Raw genomic sequence first — 23,968 nt, forward strand, 5'->3', positions numbered from 1 at the left:
AATCATGTTCTGCCTTGTGACACGGCTCTGTCAAACTGTTATCCAACTTTTCACCTTCTTCTGGATGGAATCCTCCATGAGCAAATGGAGGGCAGGAGCCATATCATCTATTATCTTTGTGATCCCAATAGTATGGGGAGAGATCTTAACACAAACATGGCCATTGCTACTTAACTATTTTCTGAGTGGAAACTATGCTCATCTACAAGACCATCTTAAAAAAGCGATTTAATCCTTAGACAACTATCTTTCCCAAAGATTTAAAGTGCTCATTTGCACAGTTCTCTGTGTCTAACCCAGATCCCTCCTGCTGCAGTTGAAACCTCGTCTCAGTCTATCATCTTGATAATTGCCTGGAAAAAGATGAGCACAGACCCAGGAGGCTGAATGTGTTTACCGTCCTCACAAATGGCTTAGGTCAAAGCTTAATGTTCTCACAGCCAGCTTTGTTTTCCAGGTGGACATCATTCAGCCAGCTTGGCTGGAATAAGGAAGCCTTTAGCCATTTGGTTTGAAAAGTCAAATGTTGTCTTTCTCACACAATCACAAAACATAACTGAGATCCCTCAACAGCTTTGTTTTAACTTTTCAACATGGAGAGAGGCTTAAGTGTTTGGCTGATAAAGGTGGACCCTGTCCAGTATGGCCTCATTCTAAGAATGCACCCTCCTTGGGCTTCCCTGGTGGCGCAGTGGTTGAGAATCCGCCTGCCGATGCAGGGGAAACGGGTTTGTGACCCGGTCCGGGAAGATCCCACATGCTGCGGAGCGGCTGGGCCCGTGAGCCATGGCCGTTGAGCCTGGGCGTCCGGAGCCTGTGCTCCACAACGGGAGAGGCCACAACAGCGAGAGGCCTGCATACCATAAAAAAAAAAAAAAAAAAAAAAAGAATGCACCCTCCTCAACCATGAGCATTTCAAAGCGAGACGTCTTTCTTAGAGGAGAGATGAAAATAGGCATGAATTTTGAGTTGGCCTCGAAGACCACCTCTGAGAAGCCACCTGAGATATCTTTCCCCCAGCTCCTGACACCCACACTTTTTTAAAACTTCAACCCCAAATTCAGGTCCTATCAAATGTTTCAATTCCGTGTTGACGGAGAGATTCTTGTTAATGGGATTGTCAGGTAAGACAATTAAATACACAAAAAGCAGCACATTCTGTAAATGCTGAGCCTGCACGACAGTTCCCACTGGAACAAGGGTACCTGGGAATTCATCTAGAACCCAATATGTGGCAGGAGAACAGACAGCTTCATTCACCACATGCTTTCCCATCGGCCACCAATTCCTCCCAAGCCCACATCCAGGGCTGCTCTGAAAATTCCTGATGGCAGATGGGGTAGGAGAGGGGCAACCCCAGACCTTAGGACCCTCTGCCCTCCTCACAATAGGTCCAGGTGGGACAAAAACAGGCACCCTCTGCATTCTTCACCACCCTCCACTGTCCCTGACTATTTACAGGGCTGGGGAACTGCTGTCCAGTCAAAAGCAGGCACTGGCCTTACAAGGGACAAGGCACTTGCCCTTTCACTTCCCCCACTTAGAAAGTGCCCTCCTCTTCTTTGGTAATTAACGTTTCCACCGTTTAAAACTTGCTCTAAGTGCACCTCTTCTGATGAACTCCATATGTTTCTGATTCCATCAGTGATGCTCGAAGCACCCTCAAACTTACATGTGCTTCAACGGATGACTTTCTTTTTTTTTTGCGGTACGTGGGCCTCTCACTGCTGTGGCCTCTCCTGGACAGGGGCACGAACCCGCGTCCCCTGCATCGGCAGGCGGACTCTCAACCACTGAGCCACCAGGGAAGCCCGGACGGATGACTTTCTTGCAAGTGTTTCACCCTGTTTGCTTGGAGGCAGAGGCAATGCCTGCTGCCAAAGAACTGATTTCCCATTTCCTTGTGCTTAGGTCTACCGCAATCCTACCTCCCCTGATGAAACCTCTCCCAGGGGTCCTGCTCCCACCTGAGATCGTGGGAATCTTCACACCTGAACATATCACTTCTGAAGGAGAGCTGGGGGCCTCATGACCCAGCAAGGCCACATAGAGCCCTGCCCCACCATCGGAACCCTTCCCCACGGTCCCAGAGCACACACAACCCTCCATCCTGCCCACATTCCCATGAAGTCACCTGTCTTCTCCATTGAAAAAGTGGAGAAACTGAGGCCCATGAATTTTACTAAAACCCTGGACCTTAAAAATAAATAAATAAAAGAAGAGAAAAATAAGCAGGGGCTTCTTGGGAATGTCAATGTTCTCTCTCTTAATTTGGGTGGTAGGTAGATGCGGTGTCTGTTTTGCCATTGTAATTTAAGGGGTACATATGTTTTCAGACACTTTTATATGCATGTCGTGTTTCACAATTTAAAACCTTCCCCACTGAAGGCATCAGTATCTGTTAACCCATGAACCCTTTGCCAGCAGGCTCTCTACTGGACCGCTCTCTATGAACAAGGGGCATCGGGCACAGGTGACGCACCTGTGATCAGCACAGGCTGTGAGCCAGCAAGAAGAATCATATAGGATTCAGTTGCGACTTTCCCTCAGCTCTTTGGTTTCTAATCGCTCTTCACTCTGAGCAGACAGGAAGACCAGTGAATGGTGTGGATGAAAGAACCCAAATGAGTCCTGAGTCAAAAGCACTTCGAGGGGCTTCCCTGGTGGTGCAGTGGTTAAGAATCCGCCTGCAAATGCAGGTAACACAGGTTCAAGCCCTGATCTGGGAAGATCCCACATGCCGCGGAGCAACTAAGCCCGTGTGCTACAACTACTGAGCCTGCGTTCTAGAGCCCCAGAGCCACAACTACTGAGCCCGTGTGCCACAACTACTGAAGCCCGCGTGACTAGAGCCCATGCTCCGCAACAAGAGGAGCCACCACAATGAGAAGCCCGCACACCAAAATGAAGAGTAGCCCCCGCTCACCGCAACTAGAGAAAGCCCGAGCGCAGCAACGAAGACCCAATGCAGCCAAAAATAAATAAATACATAAATTTTTTTTAAAAAAGCACTTCAAACCAGGACTGGAATGGTGCAATTCAGAGCACCCCCTTATTCTTCCAGGAAAAAATATTAGTACAGTTCAGAAATCCCTGGAGAAATTGTTTGCAGGGGCTTCCGTGAGGGGAAAGAGAACCTCAGGGGAAGTCTAGGGGAAGGCCTCCAGCCAGCAAACCCAGAGCCTTCCTTTCAGGAAAGGCTGGGGAGAGGTGGAGAGGTCTGCGATTTCCCTCCCTGCCCTCGGGCTTCTAAAAGGCATCAAGACAGAGCCAGCTGACTCTCGTGCTTAGCCAGTCATCCCAGGCCTCAGCAACATCTACCACATGCTGTATTTTTAACAGGAATGTGTGCTCCGTGTCCCTTTCTGCAGTTTTCCCCTGAGCTCCCCCCACTCCCACTCTCACTAGCACTGCATTTACTTGCCGGAAAATCTTGGTGTACTTTGGGTCAGCCGACACTCTCTGTGACCAGCAATCTAGCATCTCCTCCCAACTAGCAAGGAACCTGGCAGCAGCAAAGGACTGGATAATGATCACAAATGAATCAAGACTTGAACTCAAGTGGTTCAACAGGAATCCAAGCCACAGGGGGGCAGGGGAATGTGACTCTGAATTGTTGGGCTCCTGTTGCAGGAGCATCTGCTGAGATCGCCCCTGAAGGTCACATCAAATGTGTGGAGTAGCTGACAAGGCCCCCAAAGTACCTGCATAAACTGCCTGTGGAGCAATGTCCATTTTCAGGCTATTTTTCAGTTACAGTTTTATGATTGCTCCTTTAAGATTGCTGCTTAATTATTTTTCCTTCTTTTCACTGGTCCTCCCCACTCCATAATCACGGATCCCGGGCCACCATAGGAGAAATTTACAGTGCAGTTCTCCACAACACTGAAGGACCATGGAGGGAGACCACGGGAGTCCCTGAAAGCTCTGGCTGCCACTAGCCAGGGCACATTCAGACCAAAATTCTCTCCTCTCCCTTCACACAACTTCCACGGAGGTGCTTCACACAAAGCCTTTTTTTTTTTCCCCCTTCCTCAAGATGATTTCCTCCATTGCACTAATCCATCACAATGCCTGGAGCTGTCACAAGAAAACAGTAGTGGGACTTAAGGGACCAAAAGTTCCTATCTCCAAAGTTTAAAATGAAAACAAAAGCAAGCCAGAACTGCTGGCTGCTCCAGGCCAAACACAGGTATGAGACAGCGGGGTGTTAAAAATCAAACTTACCCCGTTCTGGTACCACCATCAAATCTAAAACAAGTTAGCTTCTACCCAGTGCTAGAGCCAAAGATGGAATTTTTCCATCATTGGAAAACTGTGCCAGCACTGGTAAACAAGTTTGGACACACTTCAATATTTCTGGTCCCTTTCCCCCAGAAAAAGGCTCAGAAAAGTTGAGTGATGTGCCAGAGATCACAGAGCAAATCAAATTGTGATAGCCCCCAAGTTCATGCCTGGTTCTGAAGTCCCTATGCTGTAAACACGTGATAAAGCAGACAGAGATAAACAGGAAAAGGCCCTGATTGTCTCCCTGTGCTCCCACTGAGCAGGCAGCAGCTAGGTTTTCTCTGGGCTGCCAGCCTGGGTCCACATGCGGTGGTCACCTCGGTGATATGCTTTCTGGTGGGGGTGGAGGATAACTTGGAAGGACAACGTCTTTTCTCACACCTGATCTCAATTTTGGTTCAGAGAAAGTCAGCATTTAACATCAAGTGTAGAGTTGTTGCTATATCTGCCCCAACCAGAATGAGAGTGTCCAAAAAAAAAAAGAGAGAGAATAAGAGGGTGGAGATGAACGAGCTTCTTTAAGCAGCTTTATCTACAGAGACAAAGACACTGCAGCCCCACACCACAACCAGTCCACCTTCCCTCACGAAGGCAGCTGGGGGAATGAATGGAGCTGGCCGTTTCCACTGCTGCCTGAGCTGAAGAGTGGGGGAGTTTCCAAGGCTGCTGCTCATGGACGCAGCGTGAGAATCCCACCTGGTCAAGGAATCAGGGTTTGCTGGCCAGACCCATCTGGATCGGCCCAGAATGAAGATGAAGTCTGCAGCAGAAGGCTGGCCCCCTCCCCACATCAGCATTAAGAGCAGCTCTTTTCCTTCACCATCTCAGTCAAAATAGGAACCACACCTCCTGACCACACAGGGTGGGCTCAGAAGTGGCAGGTGTGCCAGGTATCAAGGACTTCCTGTGCAAAGCCTACCCAGTGGAGCTCATCTTAGACATAAGGCTAGCCCCAAAACTCTGAAAAGGACAGCAGCAAAACCAGAGGTCACATTCGAATAACTACCACAAATTTTTAAAGTACACACATGGAGGTAGCAGTCACCTTCTCACCCCTCCCCAAGAAACACAGACAGGTAACACACAGGTAAGAGCACACTCACCTGCGCTCTAACTTCCTGACTCTCTGCCGCTCAGGCCAAACGAGGAATGTCATTGGTTTATTCTGGTGAGCTCCTTAGTGGCGGCTGCCATAGGATACAGGCTTTATTTAACATAACGGAGTCCTTTTGCTCCCCTAGCTAAGACCTTGCACCCCCTCTGGAGAAAATGTCCCCCAGGCATCAATCTCTGATGCATCTAAGTTCCTTCCTTGGGCTGACATCTCTCTCAGCCCTGTGGTTGAGCTGGCTTGAGAAGCCTGAGCTTGCAGTCCCTGTGGCAGCTCCAGCAAAGGTGCATTATTTATCACAGCTGCTGTTTTAATTAATATAGAGACATCCAATACAGCTCAATAATTGTCTCGGCAACCTCGGGCTGGAAAATAAAGGACTCTCAGCTGCATGCAATCGCCTCTTTCGGATCCTGGTTCCAAATGCCGGCTCTGCGTGTGTGCAACTTGAACCGAGGCCCCAAACCAGCCTAAGCACTAAGCAGCCACCTGTCAGTTCTCCACCCTGGGGTTGGTTTAGCAAGCCGGCAGGGATCTCCAAGCACTAGCTTAACCTCTGGCTCCACCTAACGGCAAGAAACCCACACTCCCCTTTCACAGATGGACAAACTGAGCTTCACTCCAGGAAGGTCCCTAAAGGAGGAAACTAATTCAGCAAAGGAAACTAACGGTCTTTTGCTAGGGCTCCCACGCTGTAATTTTCTTCCGCTGCCATTTTACAGGAGGGAAAGTGATGTCAACTTTTTAGTTAGCATCTTGGATTTCTCCAGCCCTTTGTCTGCTAATAGTACTTCACACACATTATTCAAACAATCTCGGATGCGTAAGTCACTAGAACGTCTGCTGAATAATGAGGAACAAACATAGAGGCCCGAAATAAGCTGAAAGACAGAGGCACAAATGGTACCTGACGTCCAGCACAGGGTCTGGCCCAACATCTGCTCATTCTCTCTGACCTTTATCTGGTTTCTCCATCACTTTTATCCTGTTAAAGCACTTCTGCGTGAGGCGGGGAAAGCTAAGTCGCCGGCTGGACTCGTAAGGGGAGGGTCTGCGCTCACCTTTAAATCGGGAGGCTTGCTTCGGGGACCCGGGTTGGGCGCCGCGGCAGCGCCCGCATCCGAAGTTGGCCAGCCAGCAGAGTTAGCACCCGTGGCCTCCCCAGGCCGGAGGTCCGCGCCCGGCAGGTGGCAAGCTGCATCTTCCAGCCCAGCTCCATCCTCCTCACCCTGTTGTTGCTGCAGCTCGTCCGATTTGCACCTCTTCATGGTGTATGTGGGTCGGCAAGGGGAATCTGTCCTTCCAGCGCGCCTTCTTGGGGGAGACCGCACCCCCTCTTACACTCAGAAACGAGGCTCGGGGTCTAAATTATTAACGAGGAGGGGAGTCGGAGGATCACAATTTCTTGAATTAAAAAAATAAACCTTTATAAAGGAGGGTGAGAGAGGGGAGAGGAGTGGGAGCCTTGGTTACAGCTTGGAATAGTTCATTACGACCTGGGGAGCGGAGACAGGTCACAATCGAGGCTGGGCAGCAGGAGTCCTTGGGCAGTCATTGGAGCGGGAGAAAATAGCCCCCAGCCCCCAAACTTTCTGCTTCAGGGCAAGGGCCGGGCGGAGGGGAGCTGGGCGGCACAGCGCATCCCTCCCGGCGGGCCGGGCTGCTGGGCGCGGCAGGCATGGCGCGGCCGGCCGGGCAGGTCCTCGTCGGCAGCCCTCGGCGCCGACTGCTGCCCCCAGCCCTGCCGCGGGCCCCCGCCCCACACTGGCAGGCAGCGGAGCCCGCAGCTCGCCGCGCCCCGCCCCTCCCCCGCGCGCGCGCGCGCGCGAGAGAGAGCGAGCCACTCCCCGCCCTCCGCGCCGCCTGCAGCAAAGCCCCGACCGCCGCCAGAGCCAGCGGCGAGCGCGCAACCTACCCCGCCCAGCGCCTCGGCCCGGGAGGGGGAAGGCGAGGCAAGGAGGGAGTGACTACGGCAACGGGCCAATGGGAAGCCCGGAGGGCTGAGGGGGTGTCGCGCGGCCACGTTTTTAGGGTTGGTTGCATCGTGCGATCCCCCAGGAGAGGTCTGGAGGGCAAGGCTGCTGCGTTTCAGCATTGCAGAGAGCGGGCTGCGGAGTAGAGACTGGGGGCGGCTGGCCAATGGAACGCGGTTTTAGCAGATGCGTGAGAATCTGCTAAAACTCACTCAGATGCGTGAGTCTTCCAGGAAAGACTCTGTCGGGGTTCCCCCCACCCACTCATTTTATTTGGCGGGGAGGAGACGAATAGGGATGCTTATCATCGCTGCTTTTTTGCTCTAACTTTGCACATTATAACAGCTCTTCAATGAGGAAGACGCGGATCCCCTCCAACACTTGACCTGAAACACCTACCAATGCCTACATTCAGAGCTGCGAATGCAAGGAGAAGAAAGCGGGTGTTCTGCCCCATCGCCCCTTCCCTTCCCCCCACTTTAAGTAAACTATCTCATGAGTCTCATCTTTATGCTCAGAAATGAGAAACTATTTTATTTTTGAACACAATAACGTATGAGAGTTTTTTGCAAACTGTGAAGCAGCTTTTAAATAAGAAGGGGTATTTATGGCAGGAGGTTGAGACATGGAAAAGAGGAAAGGAATGCAATCTCTTTTTCCCATAAATCTCAGCCTAACTGCGCTGACTAATCTGGAGGCACAAGAGAGCAAATACTGGGGTTACCAAGATATTCAGCCTAGTAATAATAACAACCCCATATGAGGGCCTACTCTGTGCTTACTGTGGATACCATGGTTTTTGTCCACCCAGCAACCTAGACGAACAGTTCTCAAAGTAGGGTCCTGGGACCAGCAGCATCAGCCATCACCTGGAAACTTGATAGAAATGCAAATTACTGGACACCATCCAGACCTACTGAATCAAAAATAGTGGACCCCCAAATCTGTTTTAACAAGTCCTCCAGGAAATTCTGATGCAAGCTAACGTTTGAGAAGCACCGGCCTAGACTGTAGAGAAGGGGCCACTCAGTCAGTGAGTCACAGTGATCTCTAAAGTGTTTCACAGTTTCCCAGTCTCTTTCACACCCATCATACCATTCTGGCCTCACTTCAGTCCTTCTAGTCTGCGAGTCTCCTGACTCTGTTCTTTTTCCCACTCATTTTAATGTGTGTCCTAGAAGAGCCTAAGTTGTTAAGATTTTACTTCAGTCTAGCAGCTACTTTCTAAACAAGGCAGCTCCATTTCTAGAAAACAGGAATTTAGGATGGGCTGGAAAAGTAGAACCACCCCCACCTCCACTACACAGTATCAGGCACAATGTGGAAACACAAGACCACAAGCCTTTAGCATTTTCAATGGTGAGGGAAAGGCAGAATGTTCCTTTGAAGTCGGGGTGGCAGGAGTAGACAGAACCAATGGGGGCAGATGACCTCAGTGCGAGATGTCAGACAGCGTCTACTGCCCCCTGTCTGACTCGCGCCAGTGAAGTGCAGGGGCCCTACAGACCCTGGGTGGCAAATGGTGAGCACATGTGGACACATGTTCATGACCTGACTCTAGGCTGAAGAAAAGTGGAGGCAGTCGGTGTGAAGCTTTAAGGGAGCAGAGACCATAATCATTTTGAATTATGTCTCATTTCCATACTAGGTTGAAGCTGACCTTGAGTTTGATGTTTATAATATTTTCATGTACCCATAGCATGATGGACAGATTTCCTGTTTGTGGCCGTATTTAGCAGGTCAACAAAAAAGTGGTGGGTTTTATGAAATCAGCCAATACTTTACTTTCCATTTTGGAGAGGCAGCGTTGTGCAGCGTTGAGCTCTGTTAAGAGCTCTGTTAAGAGTTCAGACTCTGTGGCCAGACTGCTTGGGGACAAATCCTGGCTCTGCTCTCCACTGACCATACGATTGGAGGCAAGTTGTCTAACCTCTTTAAGCCCCAGTTTCCTCTTTCAGAAGTGGGGATACTAACCTTACAGAGTGTTGGGTAATATATGTAAAGCACTTAGACATTGCCTGGCACAGAGTGAGGGCCATGGCTTTAAACAAAGATGTCATCCCGCTTCAAAAAGTTGAACATTCCACTCCAGTGGTTCTATCCTTGGGAGTTCAAATGTGTCTCACCCATTTCTGACTTTCAGTGAGTGTCATATTATAGAACAAATATGCTACTGCCAAAGAAGTTTGGGTGAGAAGTTGTGTAGAGAGCTGTGTGACCTGCAACCACCAGTTTGAAGCTGATGACAAATTTTCATTAGTCATAGTCGATGATTGAGTACCTAAGATAAAGAGAACTTGAAAATACTTTGACTGAAATTTTGTTTAAAGGATTAAATCATTCTATCATTCTAGGTTTCTTGGGAAAATATAGGCACATACTATAGTTTGACATTCAAGATAAGACAAAAATTTACAGGTTTACAATACAAGAGATTATATTCAGTATGTAGGAGTAGCATTTTCCATTTTGCTTTGGCACCACTAGTTAATTATAAATAAATAACATGGTGTAGTGGGAAGGACACTGGTCTTGGTGTTAGAAAATACATGTAAGAATTCTGGTTCCGTTACTCCCGGTGTGTTCGTGAGCAACCAAATCACTTAACCTCTCTCATCTTTGGGTTTCTCATCTGTAAACAGGGGCTAATAATATCTATCCTCACATGGTTATTTTAAGGATTAAATTAGAAAATGCATGCGAAAACACTTGACACATGGTATGTGCTCAGTAAACCTGAATGAAACAAAAATAATTAACAAACTTGTCCAAGCCCACTGTCTGCCACATGAGAAAGGCGGGATTATCCCACTAAGTTTAATGCTTTTTGTGAAAGGAAATCCCAGTTAGGCTAATGGAAGGGGGCAATCCTGCTAATATCAAATTTGCTAAACCAGTAAGTGTATAAACAAGGAGGATAAAGATTAGGGTTATGGAATCCTGTTATCCTTGTCGACAGCCACTTCATTTACCTCAAAAAACTGATGCAGCTTTAATTGTAGAAGATAAGGTGCCAAGATCAACAGGTAAGCATAAAGTAGATTTTTTTTCTTTTTGTAAGAGCAATTAACTCTAAGAAATAAAAGCCTTCTCTTTTTCCAATAGCAAGAGGCTTGTAGGCTATCCAAGGATAATTAATTATCCTACCTGCAGGAATTCTTTAAAAAAAATTTAAACATCAAATGGGTTGTCAGAGAGCTATTTTAAAATTTAACATACTAACTAGAGTGCTTTGCTTAGAAAGTAAAAGTTCTCTTGAGAAGCCAGATATAATAATTTTGATCACTGTATTTTGATACCAACATCATTACAAGTATTCATTTGTTAATGTAATTTTCTCCCCTTTCTTTTGGAGATTTCCATTTCCACTCAATGCTCTCCCTAAAAGAAACTGGGTTCCGTTGGATTAGGAGGTGTAAACTACGCAAATAATCTTCAGGGAGATTGGCTGGATTGTTGCTGATGTCACAATCCCACCACCTAAGTACAGGCTTTTTATTGGCTATTGTAAGAGGCAGGCAGGACTGGAAAGGCTCTGCATCACTCGTGAGTTGGAGAAAGCTCTTGAGTCTAAACTAGATTTTACCGTTTTTTACTTAAAATGTACTCAGAAGCATTTTCCAATGTTATTATATGTTTCCATGTTATTCCATATGCTGTTACTTAGACATATTTCCATATGTCTTGGTAAACATTGTAAATGATTGTTTACCATCCTATCAAGTGAATGTATCATAGTTTATTTAACCACTATCCACTTTATTCTTAGCTATTTGTTTCAATTTTGCCTTCAGGTATAAAACTGTAGTTACTATTTTTGTTGAGAAATAATATATATTATTTCCTCCATAGCGTAGACTCTCTGATACCTAACTAGCAATGCTATAAAGGAGTAAACAAACCCAGATTGCCACTTTTGTAAACATTTTTCTAGCAGCTTTCCTAAGACTTGCATGGGAAATCCAAATTTGACTCTTTCCTTGGAGCAGTGAATCTCCTATCCGTAATACAAAAATAGGGAAGTTCCTGCTTCTCATTTCAGGTAGGATGCATATTCTTCATTCTGGGTGCTTGTTACTTTTTTTTTTTTTTTTTTTTTGCGATCCGCGGGCCTCTCACTGTTGTGGCCTCTCCCGTGGCGGAGCACAGGCTCTGGACGCGCAGGCTCAGTGGCCATGGCTCACGGGCCTAGCCGCTCTGCGGCATGTGGCATCTTCCCGGACCAGGGCACGAACCCGTGTCCGCTGCATCGGCAGGCGGATTCTCAACCACTGCGCCACCAGGGAAGCATGCTTGTTACTTCTTAGTAATGGGAGAAAAGTCACAAGCATCATGGCCATGAACAGAGGAGGTTTGTGAAGCATAAACTTAAACCCTGATTGTACTGCTCTCTGTGAGAGCCTGGGACTGGTAAAATGGCTGCTTTGTGTCCTTTCCCATCTCCATAGGGAATCCATACAAACCTCTGGACAGTCTGTTACTTAAAGCTGAAAATGCTAGACCTTAAAAACTCAGAAAAAAAGAAGAGAGAATATCAGCTTTGCTCAGAGAGAATCAGTTGTTTATTATTTTACATCTGAAGATAAATATCTATGGCAGTTCCATCTATTATTCTATGTGGTACTTTTAAATATAATAATAAGAGCAAGCACAGAGAACTATAGGTGTTTAAAGAGAACCATAGGTGTTAGGCATTTTGCTAGGAACCTTGTGAACACTCTCTTAATCCCCATGTCAAATCTGCAAGGTAAGGGTTATTCACTCTACAAATGAGAAAACAGGCTCAGAGACATTATAGCACTTTCATAGGCCTGAGAGCTACACACTGCTCTGTCTGACTCTAAAACTAAAAGCCTAATAGCCTAATAGTCCTTTCACAAGTGTAATTTTGAGCCACTCGTGTGGTAAAGAATTTATCAATGAGTATTAAACTACAGTTAGATGTATCTCCATTTATTCAAATATATTTATGAAATAAATATCATTTACAAAGGCTTTACAAGATGCTTGTGGAAGATAGAGAACAAAAAAGACATTGGTCCCTGCCTTTGGACTTAAAGTCCAGTTGCGGAAATGAGACACAAATGAAATGTAAAACAACAACATAAGATTGAAGTGTTAATGTCTGTCAATACTCCAAGGGGGAGATAAGTACCACAGTCCAGAGAGAGAGAGATCTCTGTGAGGGATTAAGATGACTCCAAGGAAGAGTGTTATGCACATTCATCCATATCACGAGTGTTAAAAGGATAAAATGTCACTTTAGAATGATTCTGAAGCCTTTAAGTAGGTAAGAACTATATAAATCATCTTGAATATAGAATCGCTCTATTTGAATCTCTTTAATTTTACATCTGCATGTTATAGAATTTTTATGGCACATTAATGATGGGAAAAACTTCTTCTTTCTTTTTATTCCCTGAGACCATAGAGCAGTGTTTCTCAAAGTTTGGTTCATGGACTAGCGACAACATAAATCACCTTGGAATTTAGTTACACATGCCAATTCCTGAGCCCCATTTCCAGGGGTGGAGCTTGAAAATCTGCACTTGAAACAAGTATCCTAGGTGGTTCTTATGCTCACTAAGTTTGAGAACCACAGATGTAGGGGAAGACTTGGTTGATCACATTTATTGAGAGATTTGTGAATTAGTAATAGCTCCTTTTTTATCAAGCACTTACTATATGTTTGGAACACACTCCCACTTAGTCTGTAAAACAAACTTTGTAGATAAGTAGCATAATCTCCATTTTACAGTAAAGGAAACTGAGGCTCGAAGAGGATTAAAAATTTGCCCCATGTCACCTGGCTAGAAAGAGCTAGCCAAACCAGTTTTGTTTGACTTCAATGTCTACACTTTTCCCACAATGCCTACTGCACTGTTACTTTGGGATTGAGTGCCTATTATGTCATATAATTTCAGTCTAAACCTTTCAATACCCTCCAATGGTACTCTTGCCATGTAAGATAACTAAGATTCAGAGATATTAATGTATATCTCAAAATTACCTTCCACCAGTTGGAACAGAGCTTCTTATTCTAGTATAACTTTTCCTCAATTTTACTTCCTCCTGACAGGAGGAAGTAAAACCTTTTTCAGCTCTGACTATTGGGGCTTCCTTTCCTTGTTGTTATTTCCTGACCCTTTGCACCTAGTTCGGAATAGCAAACCATAAGTTGAAGTCTATGCTTCGTTTTTAATAGCTACTGCACCTCTTCCCGACCCAGGAATGGAGAGCTTCAGTCTGTCTGAATCAAGAGGGAAATGTCAGTTGCTTGAAAAACCTTCTGCTGATCTTGTGACTGCAAAGAGAAAAAGACAACTTAATCAAGGAAACCTTTCCTGGGAAGGGGGAATCACACTATCCCATGTGAGATCTTATTCTGGAGCGTGCATGCTTGTGTTATAAATCATTTTCAGAGAGTCTCATATGGCCTTGGGGCATATCCAAGCAGATAGAGGGACAAAGGGCTGTTTTCACTGGTGAATCTTCCAGGCGTGCCTTAAACCTCTCACAGGGTGCTGGTGAAAGAAGACAGTACTCTCTTTCAAGATACAATGACATAGCACAATTCAGTAATATATAGCTAGAGCCATATAAATGTCTGTACCCTTTCACCCAGTAAAACCCTCCTGGGAATTATCCTGGGAAATAATTCAAAAGAAGAAAACAGGCAACAACACACCAAAAAATGTTTATAACAGTGAAAAACCTGAAGCAACCTAAATGCCCAAGAATAGGGAGTGAATGACTAACTGTGGCATAGCCGTGTAATGGAATATCAAGCTGCTGTTAAAAGAGAGAAATATGGAGAGTATTTAGAGACACGAAAAGCCTTCTTTAAATAATATAAAAGGAAAGCATTAGAAGGCAAAATTGTGTTGAGCTAGAATAAGGGCTTTGGGGTTGGATGAACCTGTGTTATTAGCTGGATGAACTTAGACAAGTCACTTAACCTGAGTCTCAATTTCCTCATCTATAAAATAGGGATAGAAATATATATCTTTCCAGTGTTGTTGTAAGAATTAAAGATGATATAAACGAAATGATAAAATTTTGGATAAAGATGGGAGGGGAGTGCTAAGAAATAATCATAAACTTTAAGCCAAGATATGGGACTATTGAAAATTTTATTTGAAATGAATTATTTTTATGATATTTTAAATTAATACTATTTTTTTCCTTTATTCCTCCTCACCCTTAAAAAAAGGTCATACTCCCTACGCAGGATATGTGTGTCCATGTCATCTGGAAACCTGCTAATGGATCACTAAGCCCTATTTTGAGAAAGTTCTAGATCAGTGCTTCTGAAATCAGCTCCAGGAAAATGACAGGAACCCTAAACACTGACACGCAGGAAGGTCACTCAGCTAGGTTCAAGGCCTGCTTTCCAGGCACTTAGAGATTTTTTTTTTTTAACATCTTTATTGGAGTATAATTGCTTTACAATGGTATGTTAGTTTCTGCTTTATAACAAAGTGAATCAGTTATACATATACATATGTTCCCATATCTCTTCCCTCTTGTGTCTCCCTCCCTCCCACCCTCCCTATCCCACCCCCTAGGTGGTCACAAACCACCTAGCTGATCTCCCTGTGCTATGTGGCTGCTTCCCACTAGCTATCTATTTTACGTTTGGTAGTGTATATATGTCCATGCCACGCTCTCACTTTGTCCCAGCTTACCCTTCCCCCTCTCCGTATCCTCAAGTGTTCATTCTCTAGGAGGTCTGCATCTTTATTCCCGTCTTGCCCCTAGGTTCTTCAGAACCTTTTTTTTTTTTTTTTTTAGATTCCATATATATGTTTTAGCATACGGTATTTGTTTTTCTCTTTCTGACTTACTTCACTCTGAATGACAGTCTCTAGGTCCATCCACCTCACTACAAATAACTCAGTTTCATTCCTTTTTATGGTTTTATGGCTAATCTTCCATTGTATATATGTGCCACATCTTCTTTACCCATTCATCTGCTGATGGACACTTAGGTTGCTTCCATGTCCTGGCTGTTGTAAATAGAGCTGCAGTGAACACTGTGGTACATGACTCTTTTTGAATTATGGTTTTCTCAGGGTATATGTCCAGTAGTGGGATTGCTGGGTCGTATGGTAGTTCTATTTTTAGTTTTTTAAGGAACCTCCATACTGTTTTCCATAGTGGCTGTATCAATTCACATTCCCACCAACAGTGCAAGAGGGTTCCCTTTTTGCACTTAGAGATTTATGTGAAGCTTGTTGGGTAATGCTCCCTCTCTCCTCTACAGTTTGGGGATGGGGAATGTTCTCATGACCAGAATGCCTTGCATCCACCTTTGCTTCAGAATCCTAACCCTCACCTGCATTAAACCTCCACCTTGCAGAGCTTGATTCCTGAGAAAGGGGATAGGCAGGAGGATGATAGGAAATATTTTCTTTTGGCTAAAATAGATTGAGCATACTCTTTGTGTCAGGCATTGTGTTTGGCACATGTGGATAGATACATACTAAGCCAGTTGGAAAATGTTTTGGAACTCAGGTTTCAGAATTTTCCAGAAAACCTCTACCAAAATAATATAGACAGGGACTTCCCTGGTGGCGCAGTGGTTTAAGAATCCGCCTGCCAATTCAGGGGCCACGGGTTCCATCCCTGGTCCGGGAAGATCCCACATGCAGCAGAGCAACTAAGCCCATGCACCACCACTACTGAGCCTGCACTCTAGAGCCCGCGAGCCACAACTACTGAAGGCCACGCACTTAGAGCCCCGTGCTCTGCAACAAGAGGAGCCACCGCATTGAGAAGCCCGCACACCACAGCAAGAGTAGCCCCGCTCGCCGCAACTAGAGAAAGCCCGCGCACAGTGACAAAGACCCAAAGCAGCCAAAAATAAATAAATAAATTTATAAAAATGCTTTAAAAAATACATTTAAAAAAAATAAAAATAAAAAGATAATATAGACAAAGAAAAGGGTGTTGATAGGTTTTCAGCTATCCATCTTTCTCTTTCTAGGATCAGCCCAGAAAGATAAAAACATGTGTTACAAGGTCTTATGCTGGGCAGGTAAAGAAATTAACCAAAAACGAGTTCCACCAAAATGCCAGGCAACATAGTGGAAAAAGGATCAAAAACATTTAGACTTGGAAAAGCATTACCAGTCTTCCAATCTTATTGATGAGAAATGAATTGTAGCAAAGCAATGTTCAGCGCTTCTTCTGGAAAGCTTTGGGTCAGTTACTCTAAAAAAATTCTGGAAACTTTGTTCTTCTACTTTCTCCTTCTACTTGTTCTTTTTCTTGGAGTAAACAAAGATTACCTCTGTTTGGGGTTATACTAAATTTCTTTTGTTTCTCCTTCCCATGCTTTGCATCCTAACAGCCAAGGATGCCACTGATGAAATATTCAGCATTGGAATGATACTTGATGTATAATTAAATAGAATACATTTAGCAATTCTGTTTTATAGACCTTAATAAACCTACATGTAGAGAATCTCATAAACAAAGCCAAAACATTCTTGGAAATACATAATTTCCTTGGAAAAATACATAATCCTGAATGTATTTACTACAGGGAGGAAAGAAAACATTTATTAAGTACTCTTATGTGCCAGGAAAGTTACTAACTGCTTTACACATTATGTCATTTAGTCTTCCCAACCCTGTGAGGTAGGCATTAGCTTCACTATACAGATGAAGTAACTGAGGCTCCAAAAAGTTAAGTGATTTTCCCAGGATCACAAAGTAAAGTGGCATCACAGCTCAGACCAGAACTCAGGTCAGATTCTGACTCCCGTGCTTTTTCCTAAATTTTTACAGGATTTCATTTCCAAAGCACTTTCTCTTCCTATGTCTCATTCCAGGCTCCCCAAAACACAGTGAGATTAAACACAATCATAGAATTCTCCCTTTTAGCAAGTCACAGAGTCAGGATAAGGACCTAAGCTTGTAGCAATCATCAGCATCTCAGTTATCTTTTATTGAATGCTTTCTATGTGCAAGCCTCTGTACTAAGCATTTTAAATACTTTTTTCCCTGTTTCAATTCTCATAATAACCTTATGAGGTGGTCATAATTATTATCCCATTTGACGGATGAGAAAACCAAGATTCCGAGGGGCCAATGACTTGCCTAAGATCATACAGTAGCAAGTCAGGACTAGAACTCGCGTTTGTAAAAATGATACCACAATTGATAAAAGCAGTTGTCATTTATTAAACACATCATGTGTCAGATACTGCTTCTTAAAAAGACTTTTTATTTCTAAATACTTTGAGATTTATGATTGGCATTGATTTTTTAAAATATTTATTTATTTAGGCTGCGCCGGGTCTGGACTCTTAGTTGCAGCATGCATGCAGGATCTAGTTCCCTGACCAGAGATCGAACCCAGGCCCCCTGCATTGGGGGCGTGGAGTCTTACCCACTGGCCCACCAGGGAAGTCCTGGCATTGTTTTTTTAAATGCTCATAATAACCCTATGAAGAAGGTACTATTATTCCCCTCTTACAGATGAGGAACTAAGACTTATAGATAATAAGTAATGTTTCCAAGGGCATACAAGTGGGAAGGGGTAGAACTAGGATTTCAACACAGGTCTCTTTGACTCCAATCCTATTTCCTGAATCCTCAGGCTTTGCTGATTCCTGTTCTGTCTCTGTACACCTTTCTACCTAAAGTGTGGTCCACAGACCAGCAGCATTGGCATCACCTGAGAGCTTGTCATAAATGTGGAATACCAAGCCCTACCCCAGACCTACTGAATCAGATGTGTGTTTTAACAAGATGCCCACATGAGTCTCGTGCACATTAAAGTTTGAGAGGCACTGCTCTGCAACACACCAGCAATATACAGAATAAGCAGAGAAGGAGCAAGATTGTCTAGAATAGGGCTTCTCAAACAAGTTCCCTTGGAAATCAGTCTTGAGCTGAAAAGAGGTATGTTCTGCTGCTCTTTTCCAAAAGGTGATCTTTTCCAATTCATAAATAAAATTAAGTTAATGAATTATATTTTCTCATCTTCCATAATTTTTCCTCTCTTCTTTGGAGTTGAATATCACTTGCCTGTTAGTAAGTTTAGACGATGACAATTGAACAGTAGTAAAGAAATACAGATGGAAAGCTCAGAAATGTTGTTTAATTGTTTGTTGTATTTTTTTCTTTAATTTGTGGGTTTTTAAATTCTTGGCCTTGTGATTGTGATTTTATGGTGCATAACAGAGAATAGTCATATTTTCTCATAAGAAACTTGTTCCTAACTCACATTACAGAATTCAATGTTAATGTCTTTTGGTGTTCCACAAAAAGCACCTGATTCCCACCTGTATGAACATGAGGATCAAGTCTTCAGAATCTCTCTAGAAATCATCTAACCTAGAGGAACTTGCCATAGAAAAGTAAAGTTAGAAAGAGTAACGTATTTCTCACCTATTCCTCTTCCTTCAAAGAGGATCAACATTAATAGATACAAAAATAACCTACTGGTTCTTTCTGAATAGAAATATGAGTGGTTTTTAAGCCACGTTCTCCTTTGTGTTTTTCTAAATATTCAAAAATATCTACAGTGAACATCCAACGGATATCTAATGAACACTTACTAAATGACAGGCACTCTTTTAGTTGCTGGAGACACAGCAATGAACAAGCCAGACAGAAACTTCTCTTCTGGATTGGTGGTTGTCAGAGGCTGGGGCGAGGGTGAGAGTCGGGGGCAAAATGGATGAAGGGAGTCAAAATGTACCAACTTCCAGTTATAAAATAAATAAGTCCTGGGATGTAATGTACAGCATGGCTACTAGAGTTAATAATACTGTACTTCACATTTGAAAGTTGCCAAGACAGTAAATCTTTTTTTTTTTTTTTTTTTTTTTTTTTTTTGCGGTACGCGGGCCTCTCACCGTTGTGGCCGCTTCCGTTGCGGAGCACAGGCTCCGGATGCGCAGGCTCAGCGGCCATGGCTCACGGGCCCAGCCGCTCCGCAGCATGTGGGATCTTCCCGGACCGGGGCACGAACCCGCGTCCCCTGCATCGGCAGGCGGACTCTCAACCACTGCGCCACCAGGGAAGCCCAAGACAGTAAATCTTAAAAGTTCTGATTACAAGAAAAAAAATTTTTTAACTATGGATGGTGACGTATGTTAACTAGGCTCAGTGTCGTGATCATTTTGCAATATGTACAAATATCAAATCATTATGTTGTATATCTGAAACTAATGTAATGTATGTTAATTATACCTTAATAAAACCCAAAGTCTTGGTTCTGATGTCAGTTATCTTTGGGCCTTTCCTCTTGGGCTGGTCAGATTCCTTAAAGAAGACACTTCAAGTTTCCTCTCTGGAGAGTAAACATCTTGTAGCTAGAAACCTAGGAACAGAATGGAGAAGGAAGGTTGGGAATCTTCACATCCAGTATCCATTAGTTCATTTAATCTCCCATTTTATACAGAGACCTCTGATTCAGCCCTCTCTGGAGAATAAATACTTCAGTCTTCTTTTGGAGGAGTGCGGTCAGGGGGACAGTTGAAGAAGGGGAAGGTGACTTGAAGATCTAACTGCTCTTAAACAGCTTTCAAAATCCTTGTTTTAATCCCTGCCCATGGTACAAGATGTACATGGCAGCCCTGTTGTCCTATACACAGAAGCTAGGAGGGGAACTACTGTTACCAATTCCTGAGACTTGAGGGATTCTGCAGTTTACATCAGGTTGGGTCTCAGCTTTTCCAACTTTGGGTTTCGGATTCAGGTTTTTCCAGGCTAGTAACTTAGTTAACGCTTATCCATTTGCTTTCCAGCTTTTACTTTGTTTTTTGTTTTTGCTACAGGCTCATCTCATTATTGGGTGCTTATGCTTTTAAAAAAATTCCATTACTGTCATTTCAGTGGTGTCCTAGGAGGGAACAAAAGTAGTTCTGTGTGTTTAAGTGTTTAACACTCATCACTTGCAGGAAACACTTTCCCATACTAACTTAAATCCTCTCTCGTTATCATTCAAACCCTTATTCTCCCACATTTGTCCTTAGAATTAGATATTGGAATAAAATATGTATTTTTACTTGTAGGTGATTGTAATTTAGGAAGAGTTCACTGTCATTCACACCCTTTAAAGTTTTAAATAGCAGGAAAAAATTGATCACTTTCCCCGCAGATCAAAAATGGAGATGAGACATACACATATTAAAAATTATGTATGTAAAAGGTTAGTTACTGCAGCATTGTTCATAATACCAGAAGACTGCACAAAACCTAACAGTCCATCAACAGAGGACCTGTTAATTAAAACATCCCAATCCATATGGTAGTATAATACACAGTCAAAAAGGATGAGGTAGAACTTTATGTTCTGCTGTGGAAGAGTCTGTAAGGGCAGAATAGAGTAAGTATAGTTGCTATATTTGTGTTTTAAAAAATATATTTATATAGTATCTACATCTGCAACAGTAGTTACCTCCTGGGAGGGGAACTAAGTGACTGGGAGACAGGGAGTAATAGGAAGACTTAGTTTTCCCTTGCATACCTTTTGCACCATTTGAATTTTATACCATAGTCCTATATTACAGTAAGTCCCCTACATACGAACCTTCAAGTTGCAAACTTTCAAAGATGCGAATGTGACATTCCATCAATGTCAGGCGTGAGTGAAATTGCAGCTTGCCCTCCATCTCCTATTGCTGATGATCTTTCAGCTCTACCATCGCCCACCTCCCACCTCTTCTCCCTCCTCCAGTCAATAATTCTTCTTGCCTGTTCACTCGATGCCAGCCCCTGTATGCCAGCTGTTGAACCATACTAGTGTACTTTTCAAGGTACTGTACTGTAAGATTAAAAATGTTTTATTTTTTGTTTGTTTGTTTTTAGGTATTATTTGTGTGAAAAGTACTATAAACCTATTACAGTATAGTACTATATAGCCGATTGTGTTAGTTAGTTAGTTGGGTACCTAGGCTAACTTTGTTGGACTTGCAAACAAATTGGACTTACGAACGTGCTCTCGGAATGGAACTTGTTGGTATGTAGGGGACTTACTGTACTTACTTTAGAAATAAAGAACTAATGAATAGTTTTTAAAAGGATGAGCTCCATGAACTTTACCTTACAGAATGCTCTCCCTGATTACTTCCACCTAGTCATGTTTCACCCCTTCTTCAAGATGTTAATTCCCAATTCCTTTTTTGGACAACTCCAGCTCAACTACTCTCTCATCTGATCTCCTTTGCGAGAAATTACTGTGTGTGGCAAATCATCACACATTGCTTTGTTACACCACTTCTTCTAAAAGGTAGTATAAACCATCTTGCATTAAACTTTTCATTTTGTATTTTCATTTGTTTCACTGAGCCTTTTAGGGTTTGCAATGGTCTTTGAAGGGGACTTCAAAGATAAAGAATGACAAATGGAGAATACGTGAGCAAGTAAAAGGGAAGGAGAACATGCGAAGGAATTTGAAATTCCTCCTTAGGGGCAGACTTCACACGCATTTACCAAGTAGAGATTCATATGAGCCAGTGACCGCTTTTTATACAATACTAAAAGCCCCTGGATAGGTAAAACCTTCCCATTTTACATGGAATTAACCCAATTATCACAACATCAATTAGCTAAGAGCACTTGCTCACTCAAGGAATGAGAGGTTGGAAGACCAAAACAAACATTTTGAAGCAAAACTCACAAAATTATAGAGGGCATAAAGATCAACTAGCCCAAACCCTTACTTCACAGGTCTCAAGGCAAGGCATTGGGGAAGTTCAGACTCAAACTCAAGTCTCCTCTTAAATTCTGTTGGGGAACTACACTATCCAGCCTGTGGGAAAAGACATCTGGCTTGGGTAGAAGATGGGGTCTTTCCACAGCAAGAAAGACAGGAGGGCTGTGTGCCTGGAGAAGAGGAGAAAGAAAGCAGGAAGTGAAAAAGAAGTGGTTGTCAAGTTTTGTTTTCTTCCTAATTGTGTCCCGGGCTCCGTCACAGTACATGTCACTAGAAGTCTTCCATATTAGCAGAAGCCAAATTAAGATAATCAGAACTGGTTTGGAAGGCTACTAACCTCAACTTCCCCTTACCCAGCTCGGTCTCTCTACTTCAAGAAACCAACTAAACTTCAGCTTACAGCTCTTTAACGACCCTTCTACAACCCCCCTTCCACACCTGGAGAAGGAAAGTCTGAAAAGGAGAATGCAATGCAAACATGAGGGGTTTCCCTATTTCCGTGGTATTTTCAGCCGCTACCCCAGCATCTACTGTATTGGAAAGTGAGAGCCATTTAGGGTAACCATGGAGACAGTACTAACCTCAGTCTTGTTTCCTTACTTTTCTTTGCTATTAAAATCTTTCGCTCTGATTTCAGTAAGGCACCCCTACTTCTGCAGGAGTCCGGGTTCTGCAGGTGCTCTCTCTCCTCAAGGACACTTCGGTAGGGAGTAGGAACTTGTTTTTAAATGGGAAAGAGCGTGTGAGCTCTGTGTGGGAACGGGGGAGATGTATACCAAAGGGCGGTCGGTCGCATCCACAGTCTCCAGATTTTGGAGCTTGGCCCCGGTACAGACTACAAGTCCCAGGAGACCCCGCAGTGACGGGGTGCTCCGGTGATCGTTCCCTCACTCCTCTGGACAGTGGAGATAAAGGTTCCGTTCGCGGCGCACTGCGGTTTGGTTTGTTTTCAACCGCGGTGACGGAGGTTGGGAACCCGGCCGATTGCAGGCGGGGGCGTCAGGAGGCGGATTCCTCCTGCCCTAAGCACTGGGGGGCGGGAGGAGGGGAGCCGGACCAGAGGGCCGGGCACCAAGCCGCGAAGGCAGAGCAGGCTGAGGCGATGGAGGGCGACGGGGTGCCGTGGGGGAGCGAGCCGGTCTCGGGTCCCGGCCCGGGAGGCGGCGGAATGATCCGCGAGCTATGCCGGGGCTTTGGCCGCTACCGCCGCTACCTGGGACGGCTGAGGCAGAACCTGCGCGAAACGCAGAAGTTCTTCCGCGACATCAAGGGCTCCCACAACCACAGCTGTCCCTCCTCCCCCACGGAAGGCGGCGGGGCCGAGCGCGGCCCTGCCGGCGATGTCGCCGAGATCGGGCTGCAGGCGGGTAAGGAGGGTAGCCGTGAGGAAGACAGGGCTGGAGAGACAAACTGAGGGTGGGCCGCACCCCTGCCCCTGCAAAACTACCCCGGGAAGAGGCGGAAAGTTGAAGAAGGGCCGCGTGGCGGGGCCCCCGGGCCTGAGCTTGCCGGATCCGAGATGCCGTGGGAGGGCATCTCTCGGGGTGGGGGAGGGGAGGGACTCCAGGGACTCGGCCGCGGGGACAGGGGGCAAGGCGCGCCCGAAGGCAGGAGTGCCAGGAGAAGGATCCAGGGGATCGGGCTGTGCACGGGCGGGAGCGCGGAGGGCCCCAGTTTGAGAGGGCGGAGGTTAAGCCTCGGAGTGAGGAAAGTTGCTGAGTTCGGGGATGAGCAGATGTGGTCAGAGTCCCAGTTAGGGATGGTGGAATGGAGGGATGGAGGACGGGCGGTAGGCAGGGAGCCCTAGGAGGCCAGGGAACTGTAGTGGATTTTGTGTGTGTCCGGTGTGTGTGTGTGTGTGTGTGTGTGTGTGTGTGTGTGTGTGCGTGCGCGCTCGCGCGCGTCTGTGTGTTTCATTAT

At 44.8% G+C, this 23,968-nt stretch overlaps 2 protein-coding genes across 6 annotated transcripts in view; one reads left to right on the top strand and one right to left on the bottom strand.

Moving 5' to 3' along the window:
• TMCC2 (transmembrane and coiled-coil domain family 2) overlaps positions 1–7,164 on the bottom strand; it is a 39,124-nt gene extending 31,960 nt beyond the window's left edge. The window contains exon 1 of one of the 3 annotated variants that reach the window (XM_059057584.2): positions 6,460–7,164. In XM_059057584.2, the coding sequence (XP_058913567.1) occupies positions 6,460–6,666 (207 nt within the window). In that variant the 5' untranslated portion in view covers positions 6,667–7,164. Of the gene's footprint in view, positions 1–5,390; positions 5,920–6,459 lie in introns of those variants that run through there. The other 2 variants (XM_067033333.1, XM_067033326.1) reach the window with 2 other exon arrangements.
• A 15,813-nt stretch (positions 7,165–22,977) lies between these two features.
• The window catches only part of DSTYK (dual serine/threonine and tyrosine protein kinase), a 57,296-nt gene continuing 56,305 nt past the window's right edge, over positions 22,978–23,968 (top strand). For 2 of the 3 annotated variants that reach the window (XM_059057559.2, XM_067033337.1), the window contains exon 1: positions 22,978–23,415. In XM_059057559.2, the coding sequence (XP_058913542.1) occupies positions 23,151–23,415 (265 nt within the window). In that variant the 5' untranslated portion in view covers positions 22,978–23,150. The remainder of the gene's footprint in view (positions 23,416–23,968) is intronic. The other variant, XM_067033338.1, reaches the window with a different exon arrangement.

The sequence above is a fragment of the Kogia breviceps genome, chromosome 1, assembly GCF_026419965.1.
Source record: "Kogia breviceps isolate mKogBre1 chromosome 1, mKogBre1 haplotype 1, whole genome shotgun sequence".
In the NCBI taxonomy this organism is placed as follows: domain Eukaryota; kingdom Metazoa; phylum Chordata; class Mammalia; order Artiodactyla; family Physeteridae; genus Kogia; species Kogia breviceps.